Consider the following 14234-nt stretch of genomic DNA (forward strand, 5'->3'; position numbering starts at 1 on the left):
CCCGTCCTGGTTGCTTTCGTGGGCTAACATTGTGTTTCTGTGGCTTTTCCAGGAGCATGGTGCAAGCTATCAACGGATCTACCATTCTGGGATTTTATTGATGGTGGCCCTCTTCTCAAAGCTCCACCTCCCCAAGGCAGTGCCCCAATGGGGACCCTGTGTGAGAGCTCTGACCCCACATTTTTCTTCCTCAATGCCCTAGCAGAGGTTCTCCAAGTGGGCTCCACCCTGGAGCAAACTTTTGCCTGGACATTCACACATTTCCATATATTTTTTGCAACCTGGGTGGAGGTTACCAAACCTCAGCTTTTGACTTCCGTGCACCCACAGGCCCAAGACCACGTGCAATCTGCTAAGGCTTGGGTTTTAACCTTCTAAGGCAACAGACCAAGCTGTATGTTGGCCCCTTTTGCCATAGCTGGAGTTGAAGCAGATGGGATACAGGACCTCATATTCTGAGGCTGCATAGAGCAGGGGGACCCTAGGCCCTTTCCATGAAACCATTTTTTTTCCTTCCTGGGCCTCTTGGCCTGTGATGGGAGGGGCTGTCATGAAGGCCTCTGACATGCCCTGGAGACATTTTCCCCACTGTTTTTGGCTCTCATTACTTTTGCCAATTTCTGCAGCAGGTTTGAATTTCTCCCCAGAAAATGAGATTTTCTTTTCTATTGCATTATCAGGCTGCAAATTTTCAAACTTTTGTTTTCTGCTTCCTCTTGAGCTCTTTGCCACTTAGATATTTCTTCTGCCAGATAGCCTAAATCATCTTCTCAAGTTTAAAGTTCCCCAGATCTTTAGGGCAAGGCCAATATGCCACCAGTCTCTTTGCATAGCAAGAGTGACCTTTACTCCAGTGTTCAACAAGTGCCTCATCATTATTTAGGACCACCTCAGCCTGGACTTCATTGTCCATATCACTATAAGCATTTTGGTCAAAGCCATTCATTCTACCAGTCTCTAGGTAGTGCCAAACTTTCCCACTTCTTGTCTTCTGAGCCCTCCACATTCCTAGGAAGTTCCAGACTTTTACATGACTTCCTGTCTTCTTCTGACCCCTCCAAATGGTTATAACCTCTGCCTGTTACCTAGTTCCAAAGTCGCTTCCACATTTTTGGTTATCTTTACAGCAGCACCCTACTCTCTGTGGTACCAATTAACTGTATTAGTTCATTCTCACACTGCTATGAAGAACTGCCCAAGACTACATAATTTATAAAGGAAAGAGGTTTAATTGACTCACAGTTCCAAATGGCTAGGGAGGCCTCAGGAAACGTACAACCATGGTGGACACGTAAGCAAACATGTCCTCCTTCACATGATGGCAGAAGGAGAAGTGCAAAGCAAAGACGGATCAGCCCCTTATAAAACCATCAGATCTCATGAGAACTCACTTCTGAAAACAGAAGCAGAGGAATAATCAACCGCATGATTCAGTTTCCTCCCACCAGGTCCCTCCCACAACACATGAGGATTATGGCAACTGCAATTCAAGATGAGATTAGGGTGGGGACATAGCCAAACCATATCACTATGTGTTCTGTAAGTTGTCATGTTTGTTTCGCCACTAGGTTTTAAAATTTCTTTTGCATTCTATCCACAAGGCTCCTTCTGATTGCCTGCAATATATTATGTTTTACCTGGAATTGTTAACCCCCAATGTGTATCTTATCACTAATAAGTTTACAGAGGCATTGCTCACAGAGGCATTGCTGATCTCTTTCTTAAATGTATTAATATTTTTAGGTTCAAGTCCTTGCTCAGTTCATGATAGTTGGATAGATAGACCAGAACGTTGGTTTTAGGGAACATTTGTGCACTTCTCTGTGACATCATAGTAACTCCTGTGTTGTTTATTTTCAAATAAAGCTACTAAATATAAAAATAGGTACATAAAGTTAAATTTCTGAATTAGTGAAACCTGATTTTTTCTTTTCTTAGGTCTTCCTTGTAAATCTCCACCTGAGATTCCTAATGGTGCTGTAGCTCACATGTCAGACAGTTATCAGTATGAAGAAGAAGTTACATACACATGTTCTGAAGGTTTTGGAATTGAGGGGCCTGCCACCGCAAAATGCTTGGGAGAAAAATGGTCCCGCCCTCCAGCATGCAAAAGTATGATGTATTGAATTTTAGTACACATATGATAAATATTCTTCATTCAAAGTATAAGTGGTACCAATAACCAAGTAAGCAGTGACTCTAGAATTTCACAAGGTTTTCTTGAATATTCTGGAGTGTTGTGGAAAATTATGGCTCTAGTAATTTTTGACACGATAAGCCAAATTGCTTCATTTTCGCATCATCTTGTGTGAACTTTCAGCATCCTCTGATATACGTCCTCAGACTTCTCATCTCTGTTCTTAGAGTGCAGCTGTCCTCTACTCATAAATGTAATCATTATTCAATCTTCTGTCAGTTTATCAACAATCTCCCTATAAGTATATTTTCTAAAATATTAAAAAGATTATTGTAGGTAATTCACATTGGACAGAAGCAAAAAATTCAGAAATAAACAATCTAGGTGGTGTATTACTGATCTTGTTACATATAGGAAACTGCCTCCATGATCCAATCACCTCCCACCAGGTCTCTCTCTCAACACCTGAGGATTATAATGCAAGATGAGATTTGGGTGGGAACACACATCCTAATCATATTAGGTGACAAGGACGGGAAAAAATAATGTAAACATAAATTGTGTATTTGCAAGTGATACGGCTATCAGTATCTCTTCAGGTTTCTAATATCATTCCTATCTTGTATTTTTAATAGATTTAGAATAATGTAATTAAGTCAAAATGGCTAACATATTTTGTCAAGATATGAGAAAAATATTGCCCAGTATTAATTGATTCTATATTTCGCTATTATTTTAAAATATATTACATACATGGTATGTAACCTGTTTTTAAAGATTTGCTGAACAAATACTTATTTTTCCTATTTCAGGAACAGATTGTGTTGGTTTACCGAGCTTTGAAAATGCCAGACCGGAGGGAGAGACGAAGAATTCATATAGGTCGGGTGAGCAAGTGACTTACACTTGTGCACCATATTACCAAATGGATGGACCCAGTACTGTAACATGTATTAATAGGAGATGGACAGGAAGGCCAACATGCAGAGGTATTTGATGAAATTTTTAAATGTATTTATATGAAGTGTGGTCCCTGCTCAGTGGCACCTGCCTGTAATCCCAGCACTTTGGGAGACCAAAGTGGGTGGATCACTTCAGGTCAGCAGTTTGAGACCAGCCTGGCCACCATGGTAAAACCCCATCTCTAATAAAAATACAAAAAAATGTAGTGGGGCATGGTGGGTCATCATCTTCTAGGAGATTGCTGGAAATGAAAATTAAACTTCATAAGCTCATTCTAGATATACAGAATCAAAAGTCTTGAAATAGGACCCTGAAACTGATTTACCAACCCCTCCAGGGAATTCTATGCACACTTCTGTGAGAAGCATTGCTATGTACATTCTCAGACTTCTCATTATTACTAAATATTACTAAATATATACTAATTATTACTATACTATTATTATTAAACATGGACATGAAACTGATGAATTTTGCATTGTTCAGCATAGTATCCTTAAACATTGGCAATTAAAAATTTGATAACAGATTGAGATTGTCTGTTTGTTTTAAATTCATTTTGAAATATATTTGTATTATTGTGATTTACTAATGAAAATGAACATCAGGTGAAATTACTTCTTTTCTTACTATTCAGATAGTTCTTGTAAAAATCCGCCCACAGTACAAAATGCTTATATGAGACCAAGTCAGAAGAGTAGGTATTTATCTGGTGATAGAGTATATTATGAATGTAGGAGACCTTACGAAATGTATGGGGATGCAGAAGTGATGTGTGAAAATGGAAACTGGACAGAACCACCTCAATGCAAAGGTAGAGTATTATATTTCCTTTAACATTTTTGGAGAGTACAGCAGGGTTAAAATACGTTGATTTAAATAAAACAAAGTAATTTTTGTGTAATATATTTTTCAAATGCAAACGAAATGATTGATGATGCTTAAAATTCAGTTATTCTTGTGAATGGAACACAAGTAACATGGTATATTATTTTCAAAAATATTTGACCAAATTAAAAGAACAATTGGAACTTGAAAAATAATGTACCTTAAGCTTTACAACACTCAGTTCCTTCTGAGGAATCCATGTAATAAAAAATACATTATGTGCATTTGACAGACATAAGACATGTCCACTGTAAGATATGGAATGCATAGTTGAAGAGAGATCATAGATTGTGGTATAAATGTGGGCATCTTCAGTATACGGATTATATTTAAAGGTGTGTGACTAACCGAACTCATCCAGGGAGCTACTGTGTTTATAAAGAGAAGTCTGAGCACATAATCCTGGATCATTCTAATATACAGAGATGCAGTAGGGGAAACCAACAAAGGAAATTGTATCTTATCGACTTCCATTTTTTAAAATTAATGTTTATCTGAATTTTTTTCACTGTTTTACTTAGAATCTACCCATGTTTTATGTTGAAGTGAGTTTTTGTAGACAGCATGTGTGCATTCTGCCTTTCTGGGTCTGGTTTATTTTTTGAAATTTTATTTTATTTTTCGATGGAGTCTTGCTCTATGGTCAGGCTAGAGTGCAGTGGCATGACCTCAGCTCACTGCAATCTCTGCCTCCTGGGTTCAAGTGATTCTCCTGCCTCAACCTCCCGCGTAGCTGGGATTACAAGTGCACGCCACCATAGCCCAGCTAATTTTTGTATTTTTAGTAGATGGGGTTTCACCATGTTGGCCAGGATGGTTTTCATCTCCTGACCTCATGATCCTCCTGCCTCAGCCTCCCAAAGTGCTGGGATTACAGGCTGGAGCCACCTCACCCGGCCCTTACTGCCTCTCTTGCCCTTTTAACTGGTGCACTTGGACCATTTACACTTAAAAGAATTATTGATATATAGGACTTAAACCTCTGCCATTTATTTGTTTCTGTTTGTTTCCTCTGATTTCAGTCCTATTTTCCTATTCCTCCACTCCCCTTGGGGAAAATTTTTAATAAGATTAATTTTGATTCACATGTATCATTTTTGATTGTATCTCTTTGTATAGCTTTTCTCCTCCTTTAAAAAGGTTGTGGCTCTAGGTAATACTATGTGCATGTAATAATGTATCACTGTCTACTGGTACTGACATCTCCATCTTCTATTGGGATATGAAAATCTTACTTTTATTTAGATACATTTATCCTCTCCACATATTAAATATAAATGCCATTAGTATTTTCTGTACATACATTGAGCACCATATTAAACCATAATTTAACAAACTTAAGAGAAAAAAGCCAATTATGTTGCTCCTCTTTTTATTCATTATACTGTCCTTTCTGTCTCCTAAAGTCTCAAGCCCTTTCTGCTATCTCTTTATTTTAATTTGAAGAATTCCTTTAGTTATTCCTTAAGACACATCTACTGGAGAAAAATTCTCTTCGTTTTCCGTTCTTTGAGAATGTCTGTATTTGCCCCTTTACTTGTAAAGGATAGTGTCACTGGTTATAAAATTTGGAATTAAAAGTTCTTTTAACACTTGAAAACTGTGCCACGTGGTTATAGATGAAAAACTCACTGTCATTAGATCTGTTGATCTCCTAGAGGAAAGGCACACTTTTTGTCTGGTTACTATCAATATTTTTTTTTCTTTTTCTTTAAGTAGTGTTATTTTCATGTCTATTGGTATAAATCGCAATGTGTTTATTCTCTTTGGAGTTCACTCAGCTTCTTAAATATGTAAGTTTATGCCTATGGCCAAAGTGGGAGGTTTTCAGTCATTATTTTATTTATTTATTTTTCCAGCCAATTACCCTTTCCATTCTCTTTCTTTTTTTTTTTTTTTTTTTTTTTTAGGAAGGAAGGGAGGAAGCGGGGAGGGAGGGAGGGAGGGAGGGAAGGGAAGGAAGGAAATCAAGCAATGAGAGATATACTGCTGACCTGGATCTAGAGGTTTACAAGTTGATTTTTTTTTTTTTTTGAGAGAAGGAAAGAAAAAAAATAAGTAAAGGAGAGGAAGAAAGAGGAAGAGAAAGAGGGAGAGTAAATGGAAATATTGCTTTATTTTGAAAAAAATTGAGTATTAATAATGGCCAATCAATGTTTCATTTAAACTTATGGGTAGGTGTGATGTGGTATTGACAAGAATGTATATTTTGTGTATTTGAAGTGGAGAGCTCTATGAATATTTATTAAGTTTATTTGTTCCGGATCTGAGTTCGAGTCCTTGATATCCTTATTAATTTTCTGTCTCATTGAATCTAAGTCTCGTATCTGGGTGTTATGATCATTAGCTCTTGTTGTTGCATTGATCCTTTTACCACTATATCTTTGTTGCTTTAAAATCTATTTTCTCCGATACGAGAATTGCAACTCCTGCTTTTTATTTATTTATTATTTATTTTTGCTCTCCATTTGGTTGGTTAATCTTTCTCCATACCTTTGTTTTGAGTCTTTGTGTATCCTTGCATGTGAAACAGGTCTGGATGTAACATGCCGTTGGGTTTTGGCTGTGTCTTTTGATTGGGAATTCAGTCAATTTAAATTTAGGGTTGCTGCCATTTGATGTTGACTGGCTGTTTTATCCATTCGTTGGTGTAAATTCTTCTTTATGTTGGTGCTCTTTACTTTTTGGTGTATTTTTAGAAAGGCTAATACTGGTTGTTTCTTTCTGTGTGTAATGCTTCTTTCAGAAGCTCTTGTAAAGCAGGCCTGGTGGTAATAAATCTCTGAGTTCCTGCTTATTCATAAAAAATTTTATTTTTCCTTCAGTTGTGAAGCTTAGTTTGGCTGGATATGAAATTCTGGGCTGAAGGTTCTGTTCTTTGAGGATGTTGAATATTGGCCCCCACTCTCTTCTGGCCTGTAGAGTTTCTGCCGAGAGATCTGCTATAAGTCTGATAGGCTTGCCTTTGTGGGTAATCTGACCTTTCTCTCTGGCTGCCCTTAGTATCTTCTCCTTCGTTTCAACCCTGGTGAATCTAACGATTATGTGCCTTGGGGTTGCTCTTCTTGAGGAATGTTTTTGTGGTGTTCTCTGTATTACCTGGGGTTGAATGTTGACCTGCTTTGCTAGTTTAGGAAAATTTTCCTGAATAATATCCTGAAGAGTATTTTCCAGCTTGGATTCATTCTCTCCGTCGCATTCAGGTACACCTATCAAACGTAAATTTGGTCTTTTCACATAGTCCCACATTTCTTGGAGACTTTGCTCATTCCTTTTTATCCTTTTTTCTCTAATGTTTTCTTCACGTTTTATTTCATTAAGTTGGACTTTGACCTCTGATATCCCTTCTTCTGCTTGAACAATTCGAGTGTTTAAACCTGTGCATACTTCTCGGAGTTCCTGTATTGTATTCTTCAGTTCCATTAATTCACTCATACTCCTCTCTAAGTTGTCTATTCTCAATAGGATTTCATCAAACCTTTTTTCAAAGTTCCTAGTTTCTTTACATTGGGCTACAACATGGTCTTTTAACTCACCGAAGTTTGTTATTATCCATTCCTTGAAGAGTGATTCTGTCATCAGGATGCGCTCGTTCTCCATCAAGCCTTGTTCCATTGTTGATGTGGAACTGTGATCATCTTTAGAGGGAGAGGCGTTCTGATTTTGAGTATTCTCAGCTTTTTTACGCTGGTTTCTTCCCGTCATTGTAAATTTATCTTCCTGCTGTCTTTGAAATTACCAACTTTCAGATTAGGTCTCTTGAGTGGACATCCAGGTTGTTAGTTCCCAGGGCCAGAGCAGCGGCGTTAAAACTGATGGTGCTTTTCTGCCTAGGATTCTCCTGTCGGGCTTCCTTCTTGTGTCGGTAGTATGCGACTCTGCCTTCCCGGGGCTCCAAACCTCAGTCAGAAGGGGAACCCGTCCTGTTTACTCTGCGCCGTGCGCTCCCGTGCCGAGGTGCCGTCACAGCCGCTGCCGGGCTCTGGTGTCCTGCTGGGGACCCGGGCCGGTCCTCCGAACCTGTTTACTTTGCTCCGAGAGCTGCCGCGCCAAGGTGCCGGCGGAACCGCTGCACCAGCCATGAGAGTTGCGCTGGCCACCCGTGTGTTTCCTCCACTGGGGGATCTCCTGCTCCGTGAGCGACCAGAATTTGTCTGAAAGTTCCATTCTCTTTCTGGATCAGCATTATTTATTGTATTTTTCTAAATGTCTCAGTTGAGTTTTTTGCTTTCAGTCTATTTTCAGAGTCATAATTTATATTCAAGTTCATAGATTTGTCATCTCCCAATGTATTATTAAGCCTATCCAGTGTTTTTAAAAATTTTTGTCAAACTTTTCCATTTTATAATTTCTTCCTTTTTTTTTTTTAAATTATACTTTAAATTCTGGGGTACATGTGCAGGTCATGCAGGTTTTACAAACCATCATCAATTTGAAAATCTCTGCCCTCTTAGTGTCACTCCAAAGAATGTTGAGTATAAAATAAGAAACTTTCTTTGGCCTAGTTTTGTATGTTTACCATGAATTCATTCGGAAAGACATTTTGTATTCCTGGACTACCATAGGCAGAAATATTTGTTAATGTTTCATGTGTTTCTTCAGTAAGGAAAGAGAACTTAAATATATTACTTTCAGTTTGTAAGATTAAAATTTCTTCCAGGAATCATTTCTTTCCCCCGAAATCACAACACTGTTGATATTATATAAAGTGATGTGTTTACATTTGCCTTATTTAAATTTGTATTTTGATTTGCTCTCCCAAGAAATTAGGTGATGAAATGATGTTTTTTAGATTCTACAGGAAAATGTGGACCACCTCCACCTATTGTCAATGGAGACACTACTTCATTTCCATTGTCAGTATATGCTCCAGATTCATCAGTTGAGTATCAATGCCAGAACTTGTATGAACTTGAGGGTAACAAGCGAATAACATGTAGAAATGGACGATGGTCAGAACCACCAAAATGCCTGCGTAAGTCCTTTAATATACCCATGGAATCCTGGAAAAATCAGTGTGATGAGTCTGATAGTTTGCTGTTTGTGACAGAGTAATCACAGATTACTAAACAACTATTCTGCTGAATGCTTGCCTACTGAATATTTATGTTAGAAAGTAAAGAAATTTTTCTGTTTCTCTTTATATTTTAATTTAAAACATTTAGTTAACAAATAAAAAGAATATATTTTCATGTTTGACAATATACTCTTTTGATATGTTTGTAGTACAATGATTACCACAATCAAATTAATTAGCATATTTCCTATCACCTATGATTACCATTGTGTGTAGGTGGGTATGTGAGTTATATGTGTGTGAGTTTGTGGTGAGGATACTTAAAATCTGCTTTCTTACCAATTTTCAAATAAATAATACAATACTATTAGCTATAAATGTCACTAGATCTCTATGTTTGATTCCAAGTTCTTATTCATATCATAGCTGAAAATTTGTACCCTTTGACCAATATCTTAATTAAAGAAAAACAGCAATGGTAAGTTCACAAATGCAGGGATCCTAAAATGACAATTGACATGATGAACCATTGATAAAAAACCCTACTTCTCATACATAAAACATAGTACTTCATTTTCATGTCATTTACCATTTTAACTTTATTTAAATCAATATGTTGTTTTACATAGTTGGTTTAGATACTGTTTTCAGAAATAATTCCTGAACCATCATATAACATTCTCCTTGAAAATCTGGAAGTCTATGAAGAAGATTTGTATAGTAGTTAATGCTTTATGTTCATTGTTTTCTATTTTCAGATCCGTGTGTAATATCACCAGAAGTTATGGAAAAATATAACTTAACATTTAAGTGGATAGCTGAACAAAAACTTTATGCAAGATCAGGTGAACCAGTTCAATTTGTGTGTAAATCTGGATATCATCCTTCACCAGGTTCTCAAAGTTTTCGAAGAACATGTCTGGATGGGAAACTGGAGTATCCCACTTGTGTAAGAAATAATCAGAATTCAAATCCACACCATTATTCAGGACATTATTATTAAATCAGTTCTCCATTTCATTTTTAAGTATTGTTTTATTCCTTTTTATTCATAAGTAAAATTTTGGGTTGATTTGTGAAAATGTACTTATAATCTTAGACCCATGGCCCTCTTCTTAAAAGCTCCATATTAAAACTTGGCAAACAAATTGTTGTGTCCAGTTCATGAAATTTGTATGACAAGAAATTAGATACAATTGTTTTCAGACTTCATTTCTGTCCATCACTCTTAAATCTCTCAAGGCTTTCTCCATAACTGCTGAGGCTCATTGTTTTACAGTTAATGGAAAACATATCATGTCTGATTTCAAACTTATATCACTTCACAAAGATGTAGAAATCTCACCAAGTCTTAACTCATGTTATAATAAGATACAAGTAATTACTACTGATTAATACATAAATGCATCAAAATGATGAAATGGAGTTACTTCTACAAGATATCAATCTAACACACATAATGCAAACTAATGATAAAGAGGATTTAAAATGTAATTGGGTATATAACTATTGCAACACAGACATACAAAAAATAAAAATACAATATCACTTATTTTGTATGAGTGCGCATGCACTCACCTGCAAACGCATAAACACGATACTTTTGCTCTGAATTAATGTTGATAGCAAAAATATTGCCATGAAATTTAAAAGTATAGATAAAATTCTATATATGTGTTTAGAGATAATGGGGGTAAAAGTTGTAGTTCAATTCCTTTGTATGTATCGGTATTCTCTGACTTTTCTACCTTTAACATATATCACATTTGAACCTCAAGCAAAATTTATTTTACAATAATGATATCTAATGACCAAGGTGGTACATGTTGAGAATGACGAAGATGTCACCATAATGTTCTTAACATCAGATAACATTTTAACTATTTTTGGAGTAGAAGAGTTTTGGAAATTTCAATAATAAAGTTCTGAAATGCAATTATTTATAGTCATTCATTTTAACCAGCATTAGTTAGTTAAAATCATTTTTGACTAGGAAAATTTTACACGACTAAAGGAGGTGAAGGAAAAACAAAACAAAGTCTTATTTTAGTAATGATATAAGTAATTACTACTTATCAATACATAAATGCACTAAAAATGATGAAATGTAGACACTTCTGCAAGATGTGAATCTAGCACCCAAAATAATTTGAATTAATTATAAAGAGGATTTATGATTTGCAATCAGTATTTATTATTTGTCATCAATTTATTTTTTCTTAATAATATGACAAAATATTATTTAATAACACCTTATTATTTCTCTTTATAAAATCAGGAGGCTTATATACTCAGATTGTCTCCTTGTTAGTGATCCTGATTTAGATCAATTGGTTGAGTTGAGGAAAGCCAGATTTCACAATTTAAAGGACATTTGTTAATTATTACCAAGTTATTTTGTGATAATGTTAACATTTAAGAATATACATTTATTCCCAAATTGTTTTAGTGCATTTGGGCCACTATAACAAATTACCAGAAGCTGGCTAGTTTATGAAAACTAGAAATTATTTCATACAGTTTTAGAGGCTGAGATTTTCAAGATTAAGATGCCAACTGATTTGATGTCTTGTAAGAACTTGCTCCCTGTTATGTAGATGGTGCCTTCCCACTCTGTCCTTACAGTCTGGAAGAGGCAAGGGAGTTCCATGAAGCTTCTTTGTAAAAAGACTAATCCAGTCTGTGAGAGTGGAATCCTCATGGCCTAATCACCTAAAAAGGCCTCACTTTCTGATACTATCACCATAGCGATTAGGATGTAACAATGGAATTTTGGAGGGACACTACTATTCAGATCACAGCACAGCATAGGGACTAACAAATATATTCCATGTAAATGGAAACCAAAAGAAAGCAGGGTGTCTATACTAACAATTAACTAAAATAGAATTTTAAGTCAAGCCTGTAAAAAACAATGAAAGGTCATTATATAGTGAGAAAGGAGTCAATTTGCCAAGAGATTGTAACTATTATCAATATATATGCACTCACCATAGGAGCAATGCAACTTATAAAGCAAACATTAATACATCTAAAGGAAGAAATAGACAACAATACAATAATAATAGGGGACTTCAATACCCCACACTCAAAACTGAATAGAAAATCTCTCCAAAAATCAATAAAAACATTGGACTTGAACTATATGTTAGACCAAATGGAGGTAGCAGATATATATAGAACATTCCATTTGTCACCAGTAGAATAAACATTCTTCTCAAGCACACAATGTACATTCTCTAATATATATCATATGTTGGGCCACAAAGCAAGACTTAAATATTTATTATATTATATTATATATATATATTTTATTATACATTAAGTTCTGGGGTACATGTGCAGATCCTGCAGGATTGTTACATAGGTATACACACGTCATGGTGGTTTGCTGCATCCATCCCCCCATCATCTACATTATGTATTTCTCCTAATGTTATCCCCCTCGCAATCCTTATACCTTCTGTTATCCCTCCCCTAGACCCACCCCAACAGGCCCTGGTCTGTGATGTTCCCCTCCCTGTGTCCAAGTGTTCTCATTGATCAGCATCCACTTATGAGTGAGAACACTTGGTGTTCGGTTTTCAGTTCTTATGTCAGTTTGCTGAAAATGATGGTTTCCAACTTCATCCATGTCCTTGCAATGGACATGAACTCATCCTTTTTCATGGCTGCATACTATTTCATGGTGTATATGTGCTACATTTTCTTTATTCAGTCTGTCATTGATGGGAATTTGGGTTGGTTCCAAGTCTTTGCTATTGTAAACAGTGCTGCAATGAACAGACATGTGGATGTGTCTTTATAATAGAACAATTAATAATCCTTTGGGTATATACCCAGTAATGGGATTGCTGGGTCAAATGGTATTTCTATTTCTAGATCCTTGAGGAATTGCCACGCTGTCTTCCACAACGGTTGAATTAATTTACACTCCCACCAACAGTGTAAAAGTGTTGCTATTTCTCCACATCCTCTCCAGCATCTGTTGTCTCCAGATTTTTTAATGATTGCCATTGTAACCTGCATGAGATGGTATCTTAATGTGGTTTTGATTTGCATTTCTCCAATGACCAGTGATGATGAGCATTTTTTCAAATGTTTGTTGGATGCATAAATGCCTTTTTTTGCAAAGTGTCTTTTCATATTCCTTTGCCCACTTTTGATGGGGTTGTTTATTTTCTTGTAAATTTGTTTAAGTTCTTTGTAGAGTCTGATTATTAGCACTTTGTCAGATGGGTAGTTTGCAAAAATTTTTTCCCATTCTGTTGGTTGCTGGTTCACTCTAATGATTGTTTCTTTTGCTGAGCAGAAGCTCTTAAGTTTAATTAGATCCCATTTGTCTATTTTGGCTTTTGTTGCCAATGCTTTTGCTCTTTTAGTCATGAAGTCCTTGCCTATGCCCTGAATGGTATTGCCTGGGTTTTCTTCTAGGGTTCTTATGGTGTTAGGCCTTGTGTTTAAATCTTTAATCCATCTAAAGTTAATTTTTGTATAAGGTGAAAGGAAGTGGTCCAGTTTCAGCTTTCTGCATATGGCTACCAATATTTCTTTTCCCCAAACCATTTATTCACAGGGAATTCTTTCCACATTGCCTGTTTGTGTCAAGTTTGTCAAAGATCTGATGGTTGTAGTTGTGTGGCATTACTTCTGAGGCCTCTTTTCTATTGCATTGGTCTATATCTCTGTTTTGGTACCTGTGCCATGCTGTTTTGATTACTCTAGCCTTGTAGTATCATTTGAAGTCAGGTATCATGATGCCTCCAGGTTTGTTTTGTTTTTGCTTAGAATTATCTTGGTTATGCGCACTCTTTCTTGGTTCCATATAAAGTTTAAGGTGGTTTTCTTCAGTTCTGTGAAGAAGACCAATAGTAGCCTGATGGCAATAGCATTGAATCTATAAATTACTTTGGGCAGTATGACCATTTTCACAATACTGATTCTTCCTAACCGTAAGCATGGAATGTTTCTCCATCTGTTTGTGTCCTCCCTTATTTCCTTGAGCAGTGGTTTGTAGTTCCCCTTGAAGAGGTCCTTCATGTCCCTTGTTAGTTGTATTCCTAGATATTTTATTCTCTTTGTAGCAGTTGTGAATGGGAGTTCACTCATGATTTGGCTCTCTGTTTGTCTGTAATTTGTGTATAGGAATGCTTGTGATTTTTGCACACTGATATTTTATCTTGACACTTGGCCGAAGTGTCTTATCATCTTAAGGAGATTTTGGGCTGA

General features: G+C 36.3%; 1 protein-coding gene across 1 annotated transcript in view; it reads left to right on the forward strand.

Moving 5' to 3' along the window:
- Positions 1–10153, forward strand: part of CFH (complement factor H) — an 81230-nt gene extending 71077 nt beyond the window's left edge. The window contains exons 18-22 of the mRNA XM_008985135.5: positions 1939–2112; positions 2950–3126; positions 3738–3914; positions 8781–8963; positions 9764–10153. Of these exons, the coding sequence (XP_008983383.4) occupies positions 1939–2112; positions 2950–3126; positions 3738–3914; positions 8781–8963; positions 9764–10008 (956 nt within the window). The 3' untranslated portion in view covers positions 10009–10153. The remainder of the gene's footprint in view (positions 1–1938; positions 2113–2949; positions 3127–3737; positions 3915–8780; positions 8964–9763) is intronic.
- The last annotated feature ends 4081 nt before the right edge of the window (positions 10154–14234 follow it).

Source organism: Callithrix jacchus, chromosome 18 (assembly GCF_049354715.1).
Source record: "Callithrix jacchus isolate 240 chromosome 18, calJac240_pri, whole genome shotgun sequence".
NCBI classification, from domain to species: Eukaryota; Metazoa; Chordata; class Mammalia; order Primates; family Cebidae; genus Callithrix; species Callithrix jacchus.